Source organism: Rhincodon typus, chromosome 7 (genome assembly GCF_021869965.1).
Source record: "Rhincodon typus isolate 14 chromosome 7, sRhiTyp1.1, whole genome shotgun sequence".
Taxonomy (NCBI): domain Eukaryota; kingdom Metazoa; phylum Chordata; class Chondrichthyes; order Orectolobiformes; family Rhincodontidae; genus Rhincodon; species Rhincodon typus.
The window spans coordinates 56,684,869-56,700,166 of NC_063338.1; the positions used below are offsets into that span (position 1 = coordinate 56,684,869).

The window sequence follows — 15,298 nt, forward strand, 5'->3', positions numbered from 1 at the left end:
GGGGGGGGGGGGGGGGGCGTGCTGGGACATGGGAGAGTTTAGGCCCTAAAATTATTGAACTCAATATTGAGTCCGGAGGCTGTAGGGTCTCCAAGTGGAAAACGAGGTGTTGTTCCTCCAGCTTGCACTGGGCTTCACTGGAACACTGTAGCAAGCTGCAAATAGAGATGTTGGCCAGGGAGCAGGGTGGTGCATTGAATTGGCAGGCAACAGGTAGTTCAGGGTCTTTTTTGCGAGCAGAACGTAGATGTTCTGTGAAACGGTCGCCAAGTCTATGCTTCGTTTCCCTAATGTCGTGGAGACCACATTGTGAGCAGCGAATGCAGCAGACTACATTCTGGGAAGTGCGGGTGAAGTGTTGCTTCACCTGGAAGGTATGTTTGGGCCCTTGGATACTGGAGAGGGAGGAGGTAAATGGTCAGGTGTTGCACCTTTGCCGGTTACAGGGGAAGGTGCCGTAGGGCTGTGGGGAAGTGTTGGGGGTGAAGGAAGTGTGGACCAGGGTGTTCCGGAGGGAATGGTCCCTGCAGAAGGTGGCCAAGGGAGGGGAAGGGAATATGTGTCTGGTGGTGGCATCTTGCTGGAGGTGGCAGAAATGGCGTCTGATGATCTTCTGGATGTGGATGCTGGTGGGATGGTAGGTGAGGATAAGGGGAACCCTATCACTGTTGTGGGAGGGAAGAGAAGGGTGAGGGCGGAAGTGCAAGAGATGGGTCAGACCTGATTGAGATCCCTGTTGACAATGGAGCTGGGGAATCCTCGGTTGAGTAAGAAGGTGGACATTTCGGAGGCTCCCTTGTCAGAATTGGCCTCATCTGAACATATGCGACGGAGATGGAGGAACTGAGAGAATGGGATGGAGTCTTTACAGGAAGTGGGGTGAGTGGATGTATAGTCCAGGCAGCTGTGGGAGTCGGTGGGTTTGTAATGGATATTAGTGGCCAGTCTATCCCCAGAAATGGAAACAGAAATGTTGAGGAAGGGAAGGGAGGAGTCAGAGATAGGCCCAGTGAAAGTGAGGGCAGAGTGGAAATTGGAGGTGAAATTGATGAAGTTTTCCAATTCCAGACGAGAGATGGAAGCAGCACCGATAATATCATTGATGTATCAGAGAAAGAGTTGTAGGTGGGGGCCGGAATAGGACTGGAACAAGGAATGTTCCACGTACCCCACGAAGAGACAGGCATAACTAGGGCCCATGCGGGTACCCATGGCAACCCCTCTTACCTGAAGAAAATGAGAGGAGTTGAAAGAGAAGTTGTTGAGGGTGAGGACAAGCTCGGCCAAGCGGAGGAGGGTAGTGGTGGGTGGGGATGGTTCAGGTCTTTGCTCCAGGAAGAAGCCTCGAGAGCCCTAAGACCGTCCTGGTGGGGAATGGATTCGTAAAGGGCTTGAACATCCATGGTAAAGAGGAGGTGGCTGGAGCCAGTAAGTTGGAAGTTTTGAAACCGGCGTAAGGCATCAGATGAATCATGGATGTATGTGGGTCGGGATTGGACTGGGGGAGAAGACTGAGTCAAGGTAGGAAGAGATGAGTTCTGTGGGGCAGGAGCAGGCTGAAACAATGGGTCTGCTCAGACAGTCCTGTTTGTGGATTTTTGGCAGGAGGTAGAAACGAGCTGTGCGGGGTTGGGGGACTATTAGCTTGGAAGCAGAGGGGGGGAAATCACCGGATGAAATGAGATCCGTAACAGTAGTGGATACAATGGCAGTAGTAGATACAATGGCGTGATATGCCATGGTGGGGTCATGGTCCAGGGGAAGGTGGGAGGAGGTATCTGAGAGCTAGCGCTCAGCCTCTGCAAGGTAGAGGTCAGTACGCCAGACTACAACAGCCCCATTAACAACTATTCACTCCCCCAGTCTGATCGTTAGCAACTCCTTTGTCTTTCTCTCTCTTTGGGCTCTATCCTATCGTTTATTCCCTACCTCACCCGCCTCCCTATTTTCTGCATATAAACTGACGTTTTCCCAGCCATATCAGTTCTGAGGAAGGGTCACCGGACCTGAAACGTTAACTCTGTTTTCTCCTTCACAGATGCTGCCAGACCTGCTGAGCTTTTCCAGCAACTTTGTTTTTGTTCCTGATTTACAGCATCCGCAGTTCTTTTGGTTTTGATTGAACTCAATGTTTTTTTTTAATGCCAATTGAAAATGCATTTATGGTCACCAATAAGTTTTTTTAACTCCAGAATTTTTTATTGAATTCAAATTTCATCAATTGACTCAGTGGGACTCAATCCTATGTACCCAGAACATTGGCCTGGAGTTCTGTATTATTAGTCCAATGACAATCACACATGTCACTGCTTCATTGCATCTTCAAATACCACTTGTGTTGATATTGTTGTACATGTATGTCAGATTTCGTCAGGAAGCCATCGTTTGCACCTTACAGTACTGGCAGGTTTTTGATTAGATCACCCAAAGCTACTTTGCAAAGCAGTTCAGGAAAATGTGCATATTGAATACAGCCTGAGGTTCATTAGTATTTAGCCAATAAGAAACTGGTATTGACTATTGGCTTAAAAAAATCAGAATTCTGTTAGAGTATTACTAATCATAATTTCCATGTATATATTTCCTTTGAAATAAAATCACAATTTAAAAAAATGTTTTCACTCAATTTAATCTCAGTTGTAGATTTCTAATTTATCAACTGTGCCAGGCTAAATAATTAGTAGCAATAGCTGTGTTCCGTATATCTTCTAACATTTTTGACAGTATATTGACATGTAGTCAACTACTTTCAGTGTCTCTGTTCTCCTACTTACAGGTTTGTTAACCACACTTCTGTCTGCTCAAAAACAATTTCAGTAATGAACAGATCAGTTGCACGTACCATGTTCATGTCTATGCCATTTGTATATGTCCAGGCATGTTGGAAGTATTCCTCCAGTCTCTGACGGAGAGGATTTGGAATCTGATGAAAACGTATGAACTCCTTGACTCGAAGCATTTGCATGTGATATCTTGCTGTTCCAGAATATAGTCTCTGGATAATTGCTGAGACATTACCAAAGATACTGGCATACATTAATGCTGATCAAGAAGAAAAAAACATGATTCAATCAGATAAGCGAGGCATCATTTACATTTAGTCAAGTTTTCTTTTGATAAATTCTATTTTGATAAATAGATTAATTTCAAAATTACTCTGGAATACCTTAAACCATAACTATCCTTAGGTATATTATATATGCCAGATCATTTTCTAGATGATAGATTTTAAAATGTTGTAAATAGAATTGAATCATGCAAAATTAAAGGCCACAATCTTTTTGCATTTTCTTTCATCGTGGAAATACCTATAAATATAATCATCATAGGACCATGGTCTGGAGAGGTTGAGAAAGAACCTCAGCTGCTGCAGGAATTGAACCCATACTTTTGGTGTTAGTCTGTATTGCAAATTGGCTGTCCAGCCAACTAAATTAACCAACTCCCCATTATCACTAGAGCAGGCAGAACAATCAGAGAGAGGCAATTACGCTAATAATGACTCCTAACTCATTTGTTCATATATGTGCTGCATATATAGTTTAAATTATGATTTTTTTGTCGTATCATTTTGGGAAGGTAACAGACTGTCTGTAAAAGAGGAAGGCTTGGATTCTTGACAAGAAGCTGAGTGTTGTTGTCAGCCTCTCAAGACTTGCTGTCAACTTGGATGATTCTAATATGCTTTAAAGCAGCTTTAACCAGCTGTCTTGGGAATCACTTGTCTCGGGATTTGAGATGCAGTACTTTTATATACGGGTGCCCGTGCTGTTATCCTCTGCCAGGAAACCACAATAGATGCCCCACAGCAGAGTAAACATGATCAGCACTGAGATGTTGGGTAACATTCATTCTACTTTAAGCATAAATGCAATACAAATATCTTGTAATTTAATGTAATATAATGAAGATATAAGTAGGCAATATGAAATGAGTTTAAGACCCAGCAGCAAACATTTAAAGGTGGTCACTGAGTCAAATCAATGTATTAATCTTGAACATTTTTTCTGTAAAACCCAAAGACTAGAATAATGACAGATATAATAGCAACACTAATCTTAGCATATCTCAAAATATGGAATTCCATTCAGCAGACGATTTTCCATTAACATAGTTAAATCAATCATAATCTTCAGTCAAGCTTGACAGTTTTAATTTATTTCTATTTCCTGTGCCCTGCATGTTAGGTAGCATCATCCAATTGATTAGTTTGACCTAAAGACGTTTTACATTCAAAGTTTAACCTTCTGAGGGCCACTGCTCTCTACTACAAGATCATTTACATTATATTCTTATCATCACAGGAGGCATTTTGACTGGCTTAATTTATCCCCTTAGTGTATCTAGGGAGTTTTACTGAGAAAGATGTATTGAATATCAACTTAGTAAAATCACCCAAACAAACTGGGTTTTAGTCACCACTTCAAATCAGCAGACCACGGGAAATGCAATCACCCATATAGGATTATTATGTATCACAAACATTTTTGCACACATATAGTTATGCAGCCAATGCAAGCTGGCTTTGTGCACATTGCATCATTTACAGACCAAAATGTTCACACCAGCATTAGTAAAAATGACAGCTTATATGATCCATGGGAATTTAAAGCATCAGGCTGATCTGAGAAGCCATACTACAGCTGACATATCAATAACATCACTGCATAGCCTTTACCCTAGTTGCACCATAGTGGACTAAATAAGGTCTGCACTAAGATACATATATATTACAACAAGCACAAATTTATGACAAATATTGTGATATACAATTCTGAAAACATAAAAAAAATTAAGAAATAAATGATAGATTGGGCTGAGATATAGAAATTCTCCTTTCTGGTAAACTAGCTCAGCCTTTTTAAATGTACTCTTCTTATGTTATCTTATACAGAGCTACCAGAATAGGAACATAAAACACTGACTAATAACTGAATATACCTCAATAACACTTCCAGAAAATGATCACAATCAGAAGGTTACGTTCTGCATATTTACTTGACATTACATGGACCATTTCAAGTACTAGAACATCATTGAGGTGTAATAACAGTTGAAAGGATTTATTATCTTTGAGGTCATCTCCTATTACCTTTCCCCTATAAAAAATAATAGCAGTATTTTAATTCTGAATTGGGAGCATCTTTATTGAGTACACGTACAGATACCAATCCCAGAGAAAAAGAAAGTTGCAGTTCAAAACGTATCTTACGAAAGAACACAGCAAAGTTACAGAACTAAAGCACCTGTAGATATTCACATTTAAGAAACTGACATGTTTCCGGACTGTTCAATATTATAACTAGTACAGAGAGTAAAGATCACTTACAGCCAATCAGCATGACGCAAATGGAAAAGATCTTCTCCGAGTTGGTGTTAGGAGACACATTCCCAAAACCAACACTTGTCAAACTGCTGAAAGTGAAGTAGAGTGCTGTCACATATTTATCCTTGATGGATGGTCCAGAGCTAGCATCGTTGATATTATATCGTTTTTCTATTTGCTGTCCTAAAGAATCCAACCAGCCAATTTTGTGTACCAGGTACGGTCGCTCCACATTCCCAATGGCGTACCAAATGCAAGCCAGCCAGTGTGCAATCAAGGCAAATATGCACATGAGCAGCATCAGAACTGCAGCCCCATATTCAGAATATCGATCTAATTTACGGGCAACCCTCACCAGACGGAGCAGGCGAGCTGTCTTCAGAAGACCAATCAGTGTTGTTGTCTGTCAAAACAGTAGAATTATCAGTGAAAGAGAAAAGAGGCCACAGATTTTTTCTAAATTAGATGTTTGTGTTCATTGATTTTCGAAAAGGTGCCTCGCCTGACACCCAGCATACGGATGTGAAGCACAACGCTTTTCAATACAGTAAACCCCATTTTCACAAAGTGAATGGCTCGAAAATCTCGGTTATATTTACTACTGAAAAGGCGAAAAATAATTCTGAGCAGCAATGTAGAAAAAACATTATAATGAGGTAAGGAATTCATTTCATTTTCATTACAAATCTTGACAATCCGAAATAAATATTATGTACTTCCCATCAGCCATACCTTTTCCAAGCATGCAAGTACTGTCAAATTGCATCACGCATAACCTGACACCCTTAATCAAATGCTATTTTGTTCCATCATTTTAAGATCTAGATTTCATTCAACTTTCCAAATCTTATAGAGGTATAGAATCATATTGCATGGAAACAGACCCTTCAGCCCACCTAGTCAGAGCAGACCAGGCTCCCTAAACTGGACTAGTCCCATTTGCCTGCATATAGCCCATATCCCTCTAAACCTTTCCTAAGACATGTACCTGTACAAATGTATTTTTTGGATTAAATTTGATGGGAAACATGGGGTCCACATTTGAAACTTTTGTGTTGAGGTTTTTCTTCACATTTGCTCTATAATCCAGATTACATTTTCTATTTTTAGACTATTGCTTGCACAAGTTGTTCTCTCCCAAATGCTGTGGAAGCATCTATGAACTTTCTTCACTGGAAAGAAGGATTTTAAATGTCCTCTTTACTGTTTCAGTACCTCCATCCGATACAAACTTCAGACAAACTAGAGAAGTAAGTGTTTTCTTCCACCACCAACATTCTTGCTGAATTCCATTGGGTCCCTATCTCAGTTAATGAACTTGCAAATGTGCTCTGATTTTAAGAGTGTGTACTGATCTCCAGGCCTCACTGAATGCTACCTGAGCAATAATCTGCATTTCTTTGCCTGTACCTTCCACTCATTTGATTATGGTTCCTTGCTGCTCCTTTGGAGGCTCATTATCAATCAGTAAGTCTCTGTCAATCGGGCTCTTTCTCAAACTGATTCATCTTGGTAACTTCTTTGCCTTTAAAAGCACCCGAGAAGTTATTCTGGACAGCTTAATTTTTCCATTTCTTAAATTTCTCCATCCTTCTCGGTTTGCATTTACTTTCATGCATCTAATTAATTGCTTTCATACCTCTTTGTCTTCAGAAAATCTACAGAACCATGCAGAGGGGTTGCAGGGACTCATTTCTATCAATTGACTGCTATACATGCATCCTGATCATTTCAATGATTCTGCATCTGGGCAGTGGTAATTCATTGGCTCTTTGCATCAAGAGAGGACAATATAATGCCACATCACACACTGTTGACTTTTGCAACTGAAAACAACCGTAGACAACATCAAACAACTGCGGAATTATAGCTACAGCTTTTGGAGATCAACTAGCTTACTATTAATTAGAAATATGACTGGTTCAGCCTCATAAATACTGTGGCTACAAGAGTGCATCTTCAAGGCACAAGTAAGGATTATAATGGAATGCTCAAGAAGCTCAACAGAAACCAGGAGAGTGCAGCCTGGTTGTTTGGCATCCTATCCACCATCTTAATCAGCCACTCCTCCAACCACTGATACACAGTGGCAGTAGCACGCAGTATCTGCCAGTCACACTGCTATAATTCCCACACGTTTCTTCGACTGAATCATCCAAGTCAATGACACCTACCACCTAGAAGGACAAAGGCATGAAAATACCAGCAGGATAAGTTCCCTTACAAGAAGTACATTATCCTGAGTGGGATTCCTCCACTGTCACGTGGTTAACATCCTGGAACTTCGTGTTTTAAGCGAAGGTTGACCCCACCCCCCCGAGAACTAAAACCGAAACCCCTATAGAGGAGCACCTCACCCTATAATCTGTAAAAGGAGTGTGAAAAGTGGTGTAACCTGCATTTCAGCAACTTCTAGTGGTCAAATGAAATAAATCCCTGACACTGACTTTAAAATCAACAAGTAACAATTTATTTATTTAACTCTAACAGTGAACAAATTAACTAAACTATTAACAACCTGAATAAATTCCTTCTAACTACTAACTATTCCGGAATAACACAACATTATAATGGTATGATGTTCCCATAAATAAAACTCCCACTTATATAAAATAAAATAGAATTAGTCTCTTGAAATTACAGCCAGATTATGTGTCTTCTGGAATGTTCTGTGCCTTCTCTGTTAATTCCTCCGTCAGGAATATTCACCAGTTGAGCTATGGGTACCTTTGTTCTTTAGGTGGTGCTTTCTCTAACATTTAGAGGAGACTGTGAGAGCCAGAGATTCTCTGTTGAGAGCTGAGGGCTGCTAGCTCTGGTGGATGGCAGTTATCTCTGCTGTCCTTGTCCAACTGCCCCTTTCTTTTATACCCTTGATGACATATCAATTTCTTACAATAACTTTGGTCCTATGTTGTCAACATCATCAGATTTAAATTTAATGGGTTTTTGGTAACTAAGTGCCTGGTTCAAATTGATTAGCTAAATTCGAAACTCTGCTGTCTGGGTAAAAACTGCTGCATGGCCTGCTAACTATGTGGCCTTTTGATACAAATGTTTCAACTTGGGTGCTTTCTGTGTACTTGCAAACTTTTAAGCTCACGGACATCGTTTTTAAATCTCTAAACATAGAAAAAGCACATCATCTTTTAAAGGTCCACGTAATGCTTTCACCCCTAGCACTTTACAAATATCAAAGTCTGACTTCCTGCCTCCCAATCCACAAGTACTCTCCGCAACTTTGCAAGACTCCCTCCCTAATAGTGTTGTTCATGACCATATGTGACACAGACCACAGTGGTTCAAGATGCTGCATCACTAGCACCTTCTCAAGTGCAAATAGGGATGGGCAACAAATACTGGCCTTGCCAATGAAGCTAACATTTCATCAAAGTATAAAAATAAAGTTATGTGTGTATGAAAACATTTTCACAATTTCTTCCAAAATGTCATTTTTCTTGGCAAAAACAATTACGTTCAATTCATCCACATTTATTGAAGTACAATATTATACATATCACAGCTGAATCTCTGAATCTTTAAAGTACACAATTCATTCATGAGATAAATCCTTTCAGTAAGTGTTGCATAATCAACTTGATAAAGCATTCAAGAGGGACTGATAAATGAAAAGTCGAACCCTGCCTCTAGCCATTCAATGCTCTGTGGAGGGTTCAATGCCAATATTGTTTGCATGACATTCCCTGCCAATGTCTTTGATGGTGAGTTGCCATCCAAAAACATGGTGCCTCTGATTGTTCAATGTAACTAATCAATTCAATTTCATTGAAGGCACTCTAAATGACGTGCACTCATCTTGGTGATACTGGGGATCTACAGACAACATTTAGAAACCTATAATACTATATTGTGAGTTACAATAGTACATTGACATAAAATAATCTCTTTTTCACTATAAATATAAAGATTTACGGTTTACTTTTTCAGTTACTACAGGCTGAATGTTACCAGAATTCCAAGCACCAACTTTGGCAAGTAACATGAAGGGTTTCACTCCTTGAGACCTAACAAGATATCTCATGTCATCTTCCCACATTCACCTTATTACCTATTCACCACACCCCTATAGGACTTCACTCATCATATCATTCTACTTACTGCAAGCAGAAATATTTGCAGTACTTCAAAATACAGTTGCCCACCCAGTCAAGTGCAGGAAGTTTGAGATACCCTGCATGGTTCATCATTGATACAGACGCAGGGAAATTGCCTATAGGAATCTGGAGGCTCTGCTGGATGGGGTGGTGCAGAACAGGACAGTCTTTTATACCCAACTGGCAGAGGAGGCCACGACACCAGACAGTTCCAGCCTGGTCTGAGGTTGCTACCTGAGTCAGTTTCATATTCATGGCCCTGAGGAATTCTCAGCAATATTGTAAGAAGGTCAATGATGTTTCTGCTCTGTGAGAATAAGTTCTGGCATATTCTTTCTATTACCTCACATTCACTCTATCTCTGCTGTGGCACCTACCTCTCACCAAGGTTCATGGTTTACCACTCTCACTATCACATGCAACATTGTCTATCTTTTTCCCTCATGCACTCAAACATCCCACCTTACTAAACCTATAGCGTCTGCACTTTCTACTGACTTACCCAGGACACCTTACCACTGTTCCCCCACCTGCACTAGCACTAATAGCTGATCCAGCCACCTTCATCTCACTCAATCCTTCCCTTGTTTCACTTCAGGAGAAATCAGCCCAAAATAGGGTACGGAAAGCCAAGACAGATGGTAGGGTGCCCAACATTCAGATCTTTCCCCCCTTCAAGGAAAGGATCCTGGACTTGGCCAATGAGAACTATGATTGTCCATGTGGTAATGCTGAAATCTCCATGTTCCAGCAACCAAGAAAGAAGCATCACCCATTACTACTTCCTGCACCCTCAGATACTGACACCTCGTTGACTATGTTAGCTAGATTAGAATCAGGAGCACATGCTGGTGGGCACATTTCTGTTCCCTCTCTGCAGCTGGTGAAGGTAAAAAATACTCTAGGTCATTGGCACTCAGAGGGCAGTAAAGGCAAAACAACCTGCACATCTCCAGGCAGGTGAGGATGTCCTGGTGTCAACAATTGTGAATGTAATTGGAATTACAAGCTGACAGACGAGAAGCAGGCAGCTTTGTCACAGGGACTGGGAAAATTGACTCAAGATGTTAAGGGACTCTATGAACACCGTTTGTACCATGCTGTCTGTGGCATATGAGCATCTGGCTGCCTTCATGGACAGGTTTGCAGCTGCCATGGAGACCCAGGTCCAACACATTCAATGTTTGCTGGATATGGACATGGAGTAGCACTCCATCACTTTAGCCATTCCAACAGCAAGGTCATAGGAAGAAGAGGGACTCAGACAGAGGAGGAAACACATACAGGCCCCTTAGAAGTCTCCTGACAGCACAATCCAGAGATTGCTGGCCTTTCATCTTCACTCTGCCTGCTGCTGTCTGCCTGGTGGGAGTTCAAACTGAGGACTCTGCATCTGCCATTGGCCTAGACGCACTCAGCATGTCTGGGCCCTCAAGACGTAAAAGCCTTATGGTCATCAGATGAACACTTTAAGGCCAACAGGCTCCACAGTAGGGCGGACGCCCTCTATCCCAGCTGTGCATTCTCGGACTGCACGGAGAAAAAATGGTAGGGAAAGGAAGAAGAGCTTCTAAGGGCATGTAGGTGGTACGGGTAATAATTCCATTGTAAATATGTTTCCACATTCATATGTTCACTGTTTATCAGCTGTGTGAGCACATGCATTTATAGCTGCAATTACAAGATTGACTGTGCAGAGCCTGGCCATCCTTAGCACAACGCAATGTGGTTCTAGGTGTGCAGGCCATGGGACCTTGAACGATACTTGCTACTTTGGCAATCAGGGCCAATCCTTCCAGAGTGCAATACATTACTTGTGTGTCACAGATTTTAGTGGGATTGATTCCTGATGCTGCACGATGTGGTCAAGAGTGTTTAGGACCAATATCTGGGCTCCACACTTAGGTCAATGCCTAAGGTTCACATGTAGCATTTAGTGCTTGCACAAGCGTTTCGTCTGCACTCTGTTTACTGTTAAAGTCCTTTGAAGAAACTTCATATTGCACAAAAGTGAATCCCCCCCCTCTCAGAAAGAAACACTTATCCCTCCTACTCCAGCTGTGGTGGCAGCCATTTTCATCCATTTTGAGCAATTGATATTTTCATGAAGAAAACAGCGGTCGCGCTTCACACAGTGAATCCATTATCAACACCTCACTCTGGGTCGACTCCCACCAAAATATTCAGATTCTATCCAGCCTTCCCCATCATCCTCATTAGCTTTGATGTTCACATCCAACAAATTTATTTCAGCATTTATCTCCAAACTTTATCCTCTGAGCCCTAGGCACATTGATTCAAGATGTAGCCATCAAAGCCAGACTCTCAGTGACCCTGCTTCTTGCCTTACCCCTTTCCCTTCCATGCTCTATCATCTTCTTGTAGCCCCTTATATATTACGTTGCTTCTCTTAACAATCATTATTCCCTCTGCATCCCACCATGCTGTTTCCAAACTCCACAGCTGAGTTTTCTTCTAATCCACTCTTGAGGTTTAGTGGATGGTCTCCCAGTACTAACTATGGCCTACCCCCTTGGCCATAGCTGTGACTGATGACTATTCAGACTCCTGACTGATCTTTGCACAGCTCCCCGAATGATGACTCACTGGACAGGTTCCATTGGACCTTCAGGATTGATTGTGATCCACTCCCCATACTACAGAGGATTTCTGACCCTGGATGTCCCAAGCAATCAACTGACTGTACCCAAACACCTAGACTGATATCAGAAGCTGCTCTTGACTTACTGTACCAAAACCCCTGACTGAAGGGTATCACCCTTGATTTTACTGAGGACTACTCCTGTAAGACTTTGAGCTATGATCTGGTTGAAGCACATGCTGCAGGTACACAGTGGAAGAGTGAGATTGGCATAATATGGTGACATACAGAAACATCTTCGCATTCTTGACTGATCACTACTGACAACTGTGAGAAGCAGCACGGCTTTGTGTCAGCGCTGAACAGCACACTAACACAGAAAGACTGTGCCTTTAAGCTCTGGTTGAGGGGGTGAAACACAAAGAGACAAGATGTGGCAAAGCAAGGCATGACATGGCATTGCAGAGATGTTGTGAGCATCCAAGCAGGCTCAAAGTGAGCATGTACTAAAAGACCAATGAAGAGCTCCGAGATCACAGAATCCCTACAGTGGGGAAACAGGCCATTCAGCCCAACAAGTCCACACTGACTCTCCAAAGAGCATCCCACCCAGACCCACCCCTCATCCTATCCTTGTAACCCTGCATTTCCCATGGCTAATCTACCTAGCCTACACATCCCTGGATACTATGGGCAATTTAGCATGACCAATCCATCTTACCTGCACATCTTTGGACTGTGGTAGGAAACCAGAGAACTCGGAGGAAATCCAGGCAGACACGAGGAGAATGTGCAAATTAAACTGGCTCCCTGGCGCTGTGAGGCAGCAGTGCTAACCACTGAGCCACCTTGCCACCCTGCCACCCTGACGTGCCATGATATGGGAATCTGACCCTATATGCAGAGTGCCCTGGCAATGAGAGTTGCTGGTGTGTTCTAAAATGCAGCGTGGAAGTACAGAGCTGTATTGTAAGTGGGTCACATGAAGCAACGAGGCTCGTATGTGTCTGATGCCAGCATCAATTGATTATCTGCATATGGCTTTTGCCCACTGAGCGTGCTCTGAGATGTTGGTGACTGGTGCCCAAGATGGTGATCTCAAGGAGCAATGGGTGATCTGGAGTCATCATGTAATTGCTCTGAGTTTGATGTTGGGAATTGTCATCATCTAATAGGCTGGGTAGAATCCACTGATAGTTACAGTTCAAATGTGTAACAGTAGCTAACAAAGTAGTTGGAGAATGCAGTTCTCTATCTTTAAATCTTTTACGTAATATTGCATGATATGCTGAATTTTTACTTGGTCTTAGTTCTTCTTTTTCAGTTTAAGATGGCAAAAATATATCCATCGTTCAGATCCCAGTTAACATGTCAGTTGGGTGCACATGGAAAATTGCAGCCTTTGATTTTCCTTCCCATGCAATGGATAAACTTTTTCCCACTTCTGTGCTTTCTTAAAATGGCCCCACATTATGATTGACAATCACTCTGGAGAGCTATAAATTAAAATTTCTGCTCTCTGGCCAGTTTTGAAAGATATCTCACTCACTGCAATGACAAAGTCCTGGGTATTCATGTGGAAAATATGTTTGATCTATGAGTATATCTCAAGTTATACATTAATTCTATTTGTGGTACCGTTTAAAGTGCTGACCTCTAATATTCACAAAAAGAACATTCTGTTTATAGAAAGTCAATATTTTTCACTTGAATTGTAACTAAAATGTCAAATTCGTTGGTGAGTTAACAACAGTTTATTGCTGTCAAAATGATATCTGCTGGAGGTTTAGACTTATATTGACCAAAATAAATATCCATTTGTTCTTCACAGTAAGTGGTATTAATTTTATATTACTGCCCTTTCTAAACACAGCTGGCAAATAAGACTGTCAAAGCATTGAATGCTGACACAAACTATTGTGGCCTGCAGTCATATTCTCTTGTGAGTTTGGGAATGAAAAGATTTAAGTCACATGAACAATCTGCAGTTGAGCTGACACAGTCAGCTTTTTATAGACAGTCTCTTTCACAGCAGACCAAAAAAAAAACTCCATGGCACTTTAAGAACTTCACAAAGATGCTCTAAAAATTGTGGTGATGACACATGAAGAGTCTGATCAACTTTTGAAAAGAAATTCCAAAGCCATTAAGAAAAGGTTTCATGTTAAGGCTTCATAGTTCAATACAGTTGTGACTTCTACAAGGCGTGTGACTTCAACACAATTTAGTTCAGATATGTCAGATTAGCACACCAAAGATTGAGTGCAAACTTTCCCTGAGCAGATGAAAGATAAACAATAGAAAGTGTCTTTCACTGAACCCTTCCACCTCATATTTTTCTGCCATACGGGTGAGATGCAGTCCTGCTCCTATGATGCTGCTTGGCCTGCTGTGTTCATCCAGCTCTACACCTTGTTATCTCAGATTTTCCAGCATCTGCAGTTCCTACTATCTCTGATACAGTTCTAGTGAGGAGTTGGTTTAAATATGTCATTTTCATTTTGTGCTTTCTGATCTGCAGCTCCATGAACTCCACCACAGAAAGGTTCAGGATCTGCCTCCTTGTCCCACCTCAGGCAGAATGGGGATTGAACCCTATATTGTTGGCAGCAATCTGATCTACATTAGCTATCCAATCAAATGATTTAACTAGCACCCCCCAAGAGTCTGAGTTGCCAAGGCAATATGCAATGTTACATGTTACTCTTTCCTGCTCTTGCACCTCCCATTGGTATATTTTGGAAGGATATACAAGATGGTCATTAACTTGTCTGGCTAAGTTATGAATGCATTTTCCTTGGTCAACAAGTCATAAAATTGGACTTGTACATGGAGCTTCTAGTTCAGAGTCAGCACCACTGCACCACAAGGCCTCACTTTATGGTACAGTACAGGAGTAATCTCCTGTGACATGAACTAGAATATTGGAAGATAGGTGCGTAATTCCACCATCACGTGGAAAACTCTATTCAAAAAGTCTATTTTAAGACTCTTTCTATTTTTAGCATTTACAAACATTGCAGATTGAAGACGATGCTGTCCATCCCGAACTGAAGATGCAGTTCTATTTGAAGATCTTTGAATGTGCATCAGTGGAAGGGAAATTATGGGTGTAGAATTTTAGGGACAGGATTTCCTCATATTTAGAAAAGAATGGACTTAATACAAAGTCAGAATGGCTTTGTGCGAGGGAGGTCTTGTCTCACAAATTTGATTGAGTTTTTGAGGAAGTGACAAAGATGGTTGATGAGGATA

General features: G+C 41.6%; 1 protein-coding gene across 1 annotated transcript in view; it reads right to left on the bottom strand.

The window, feature by feature from the left end:
• The window catches only part of LOC109915025 (potassium voltage-gated channel subfamily H member 7), a 435,059-nt gene that overhangs the window by 66,778 nt on the left and 352,983 nt on the right, over nt 1–15,298 (bottom strand). Inside the window, exons 8-9 of the mRNA XM_048599219.1 lie at nt 5,330–5,729; nt 2,843–3,042 (exon numbers count right to left, since the gene is read on the bottom strand). Coding sequence (XP_048455176.1) covers nt 2,843–3,042; nt 5,330–5,729 — 600 coding nt within the window. The remainder of the gene's footprint in view (nt 1–2,842; nt 3,043–5,329; nt 5,730–15,298) is intronic.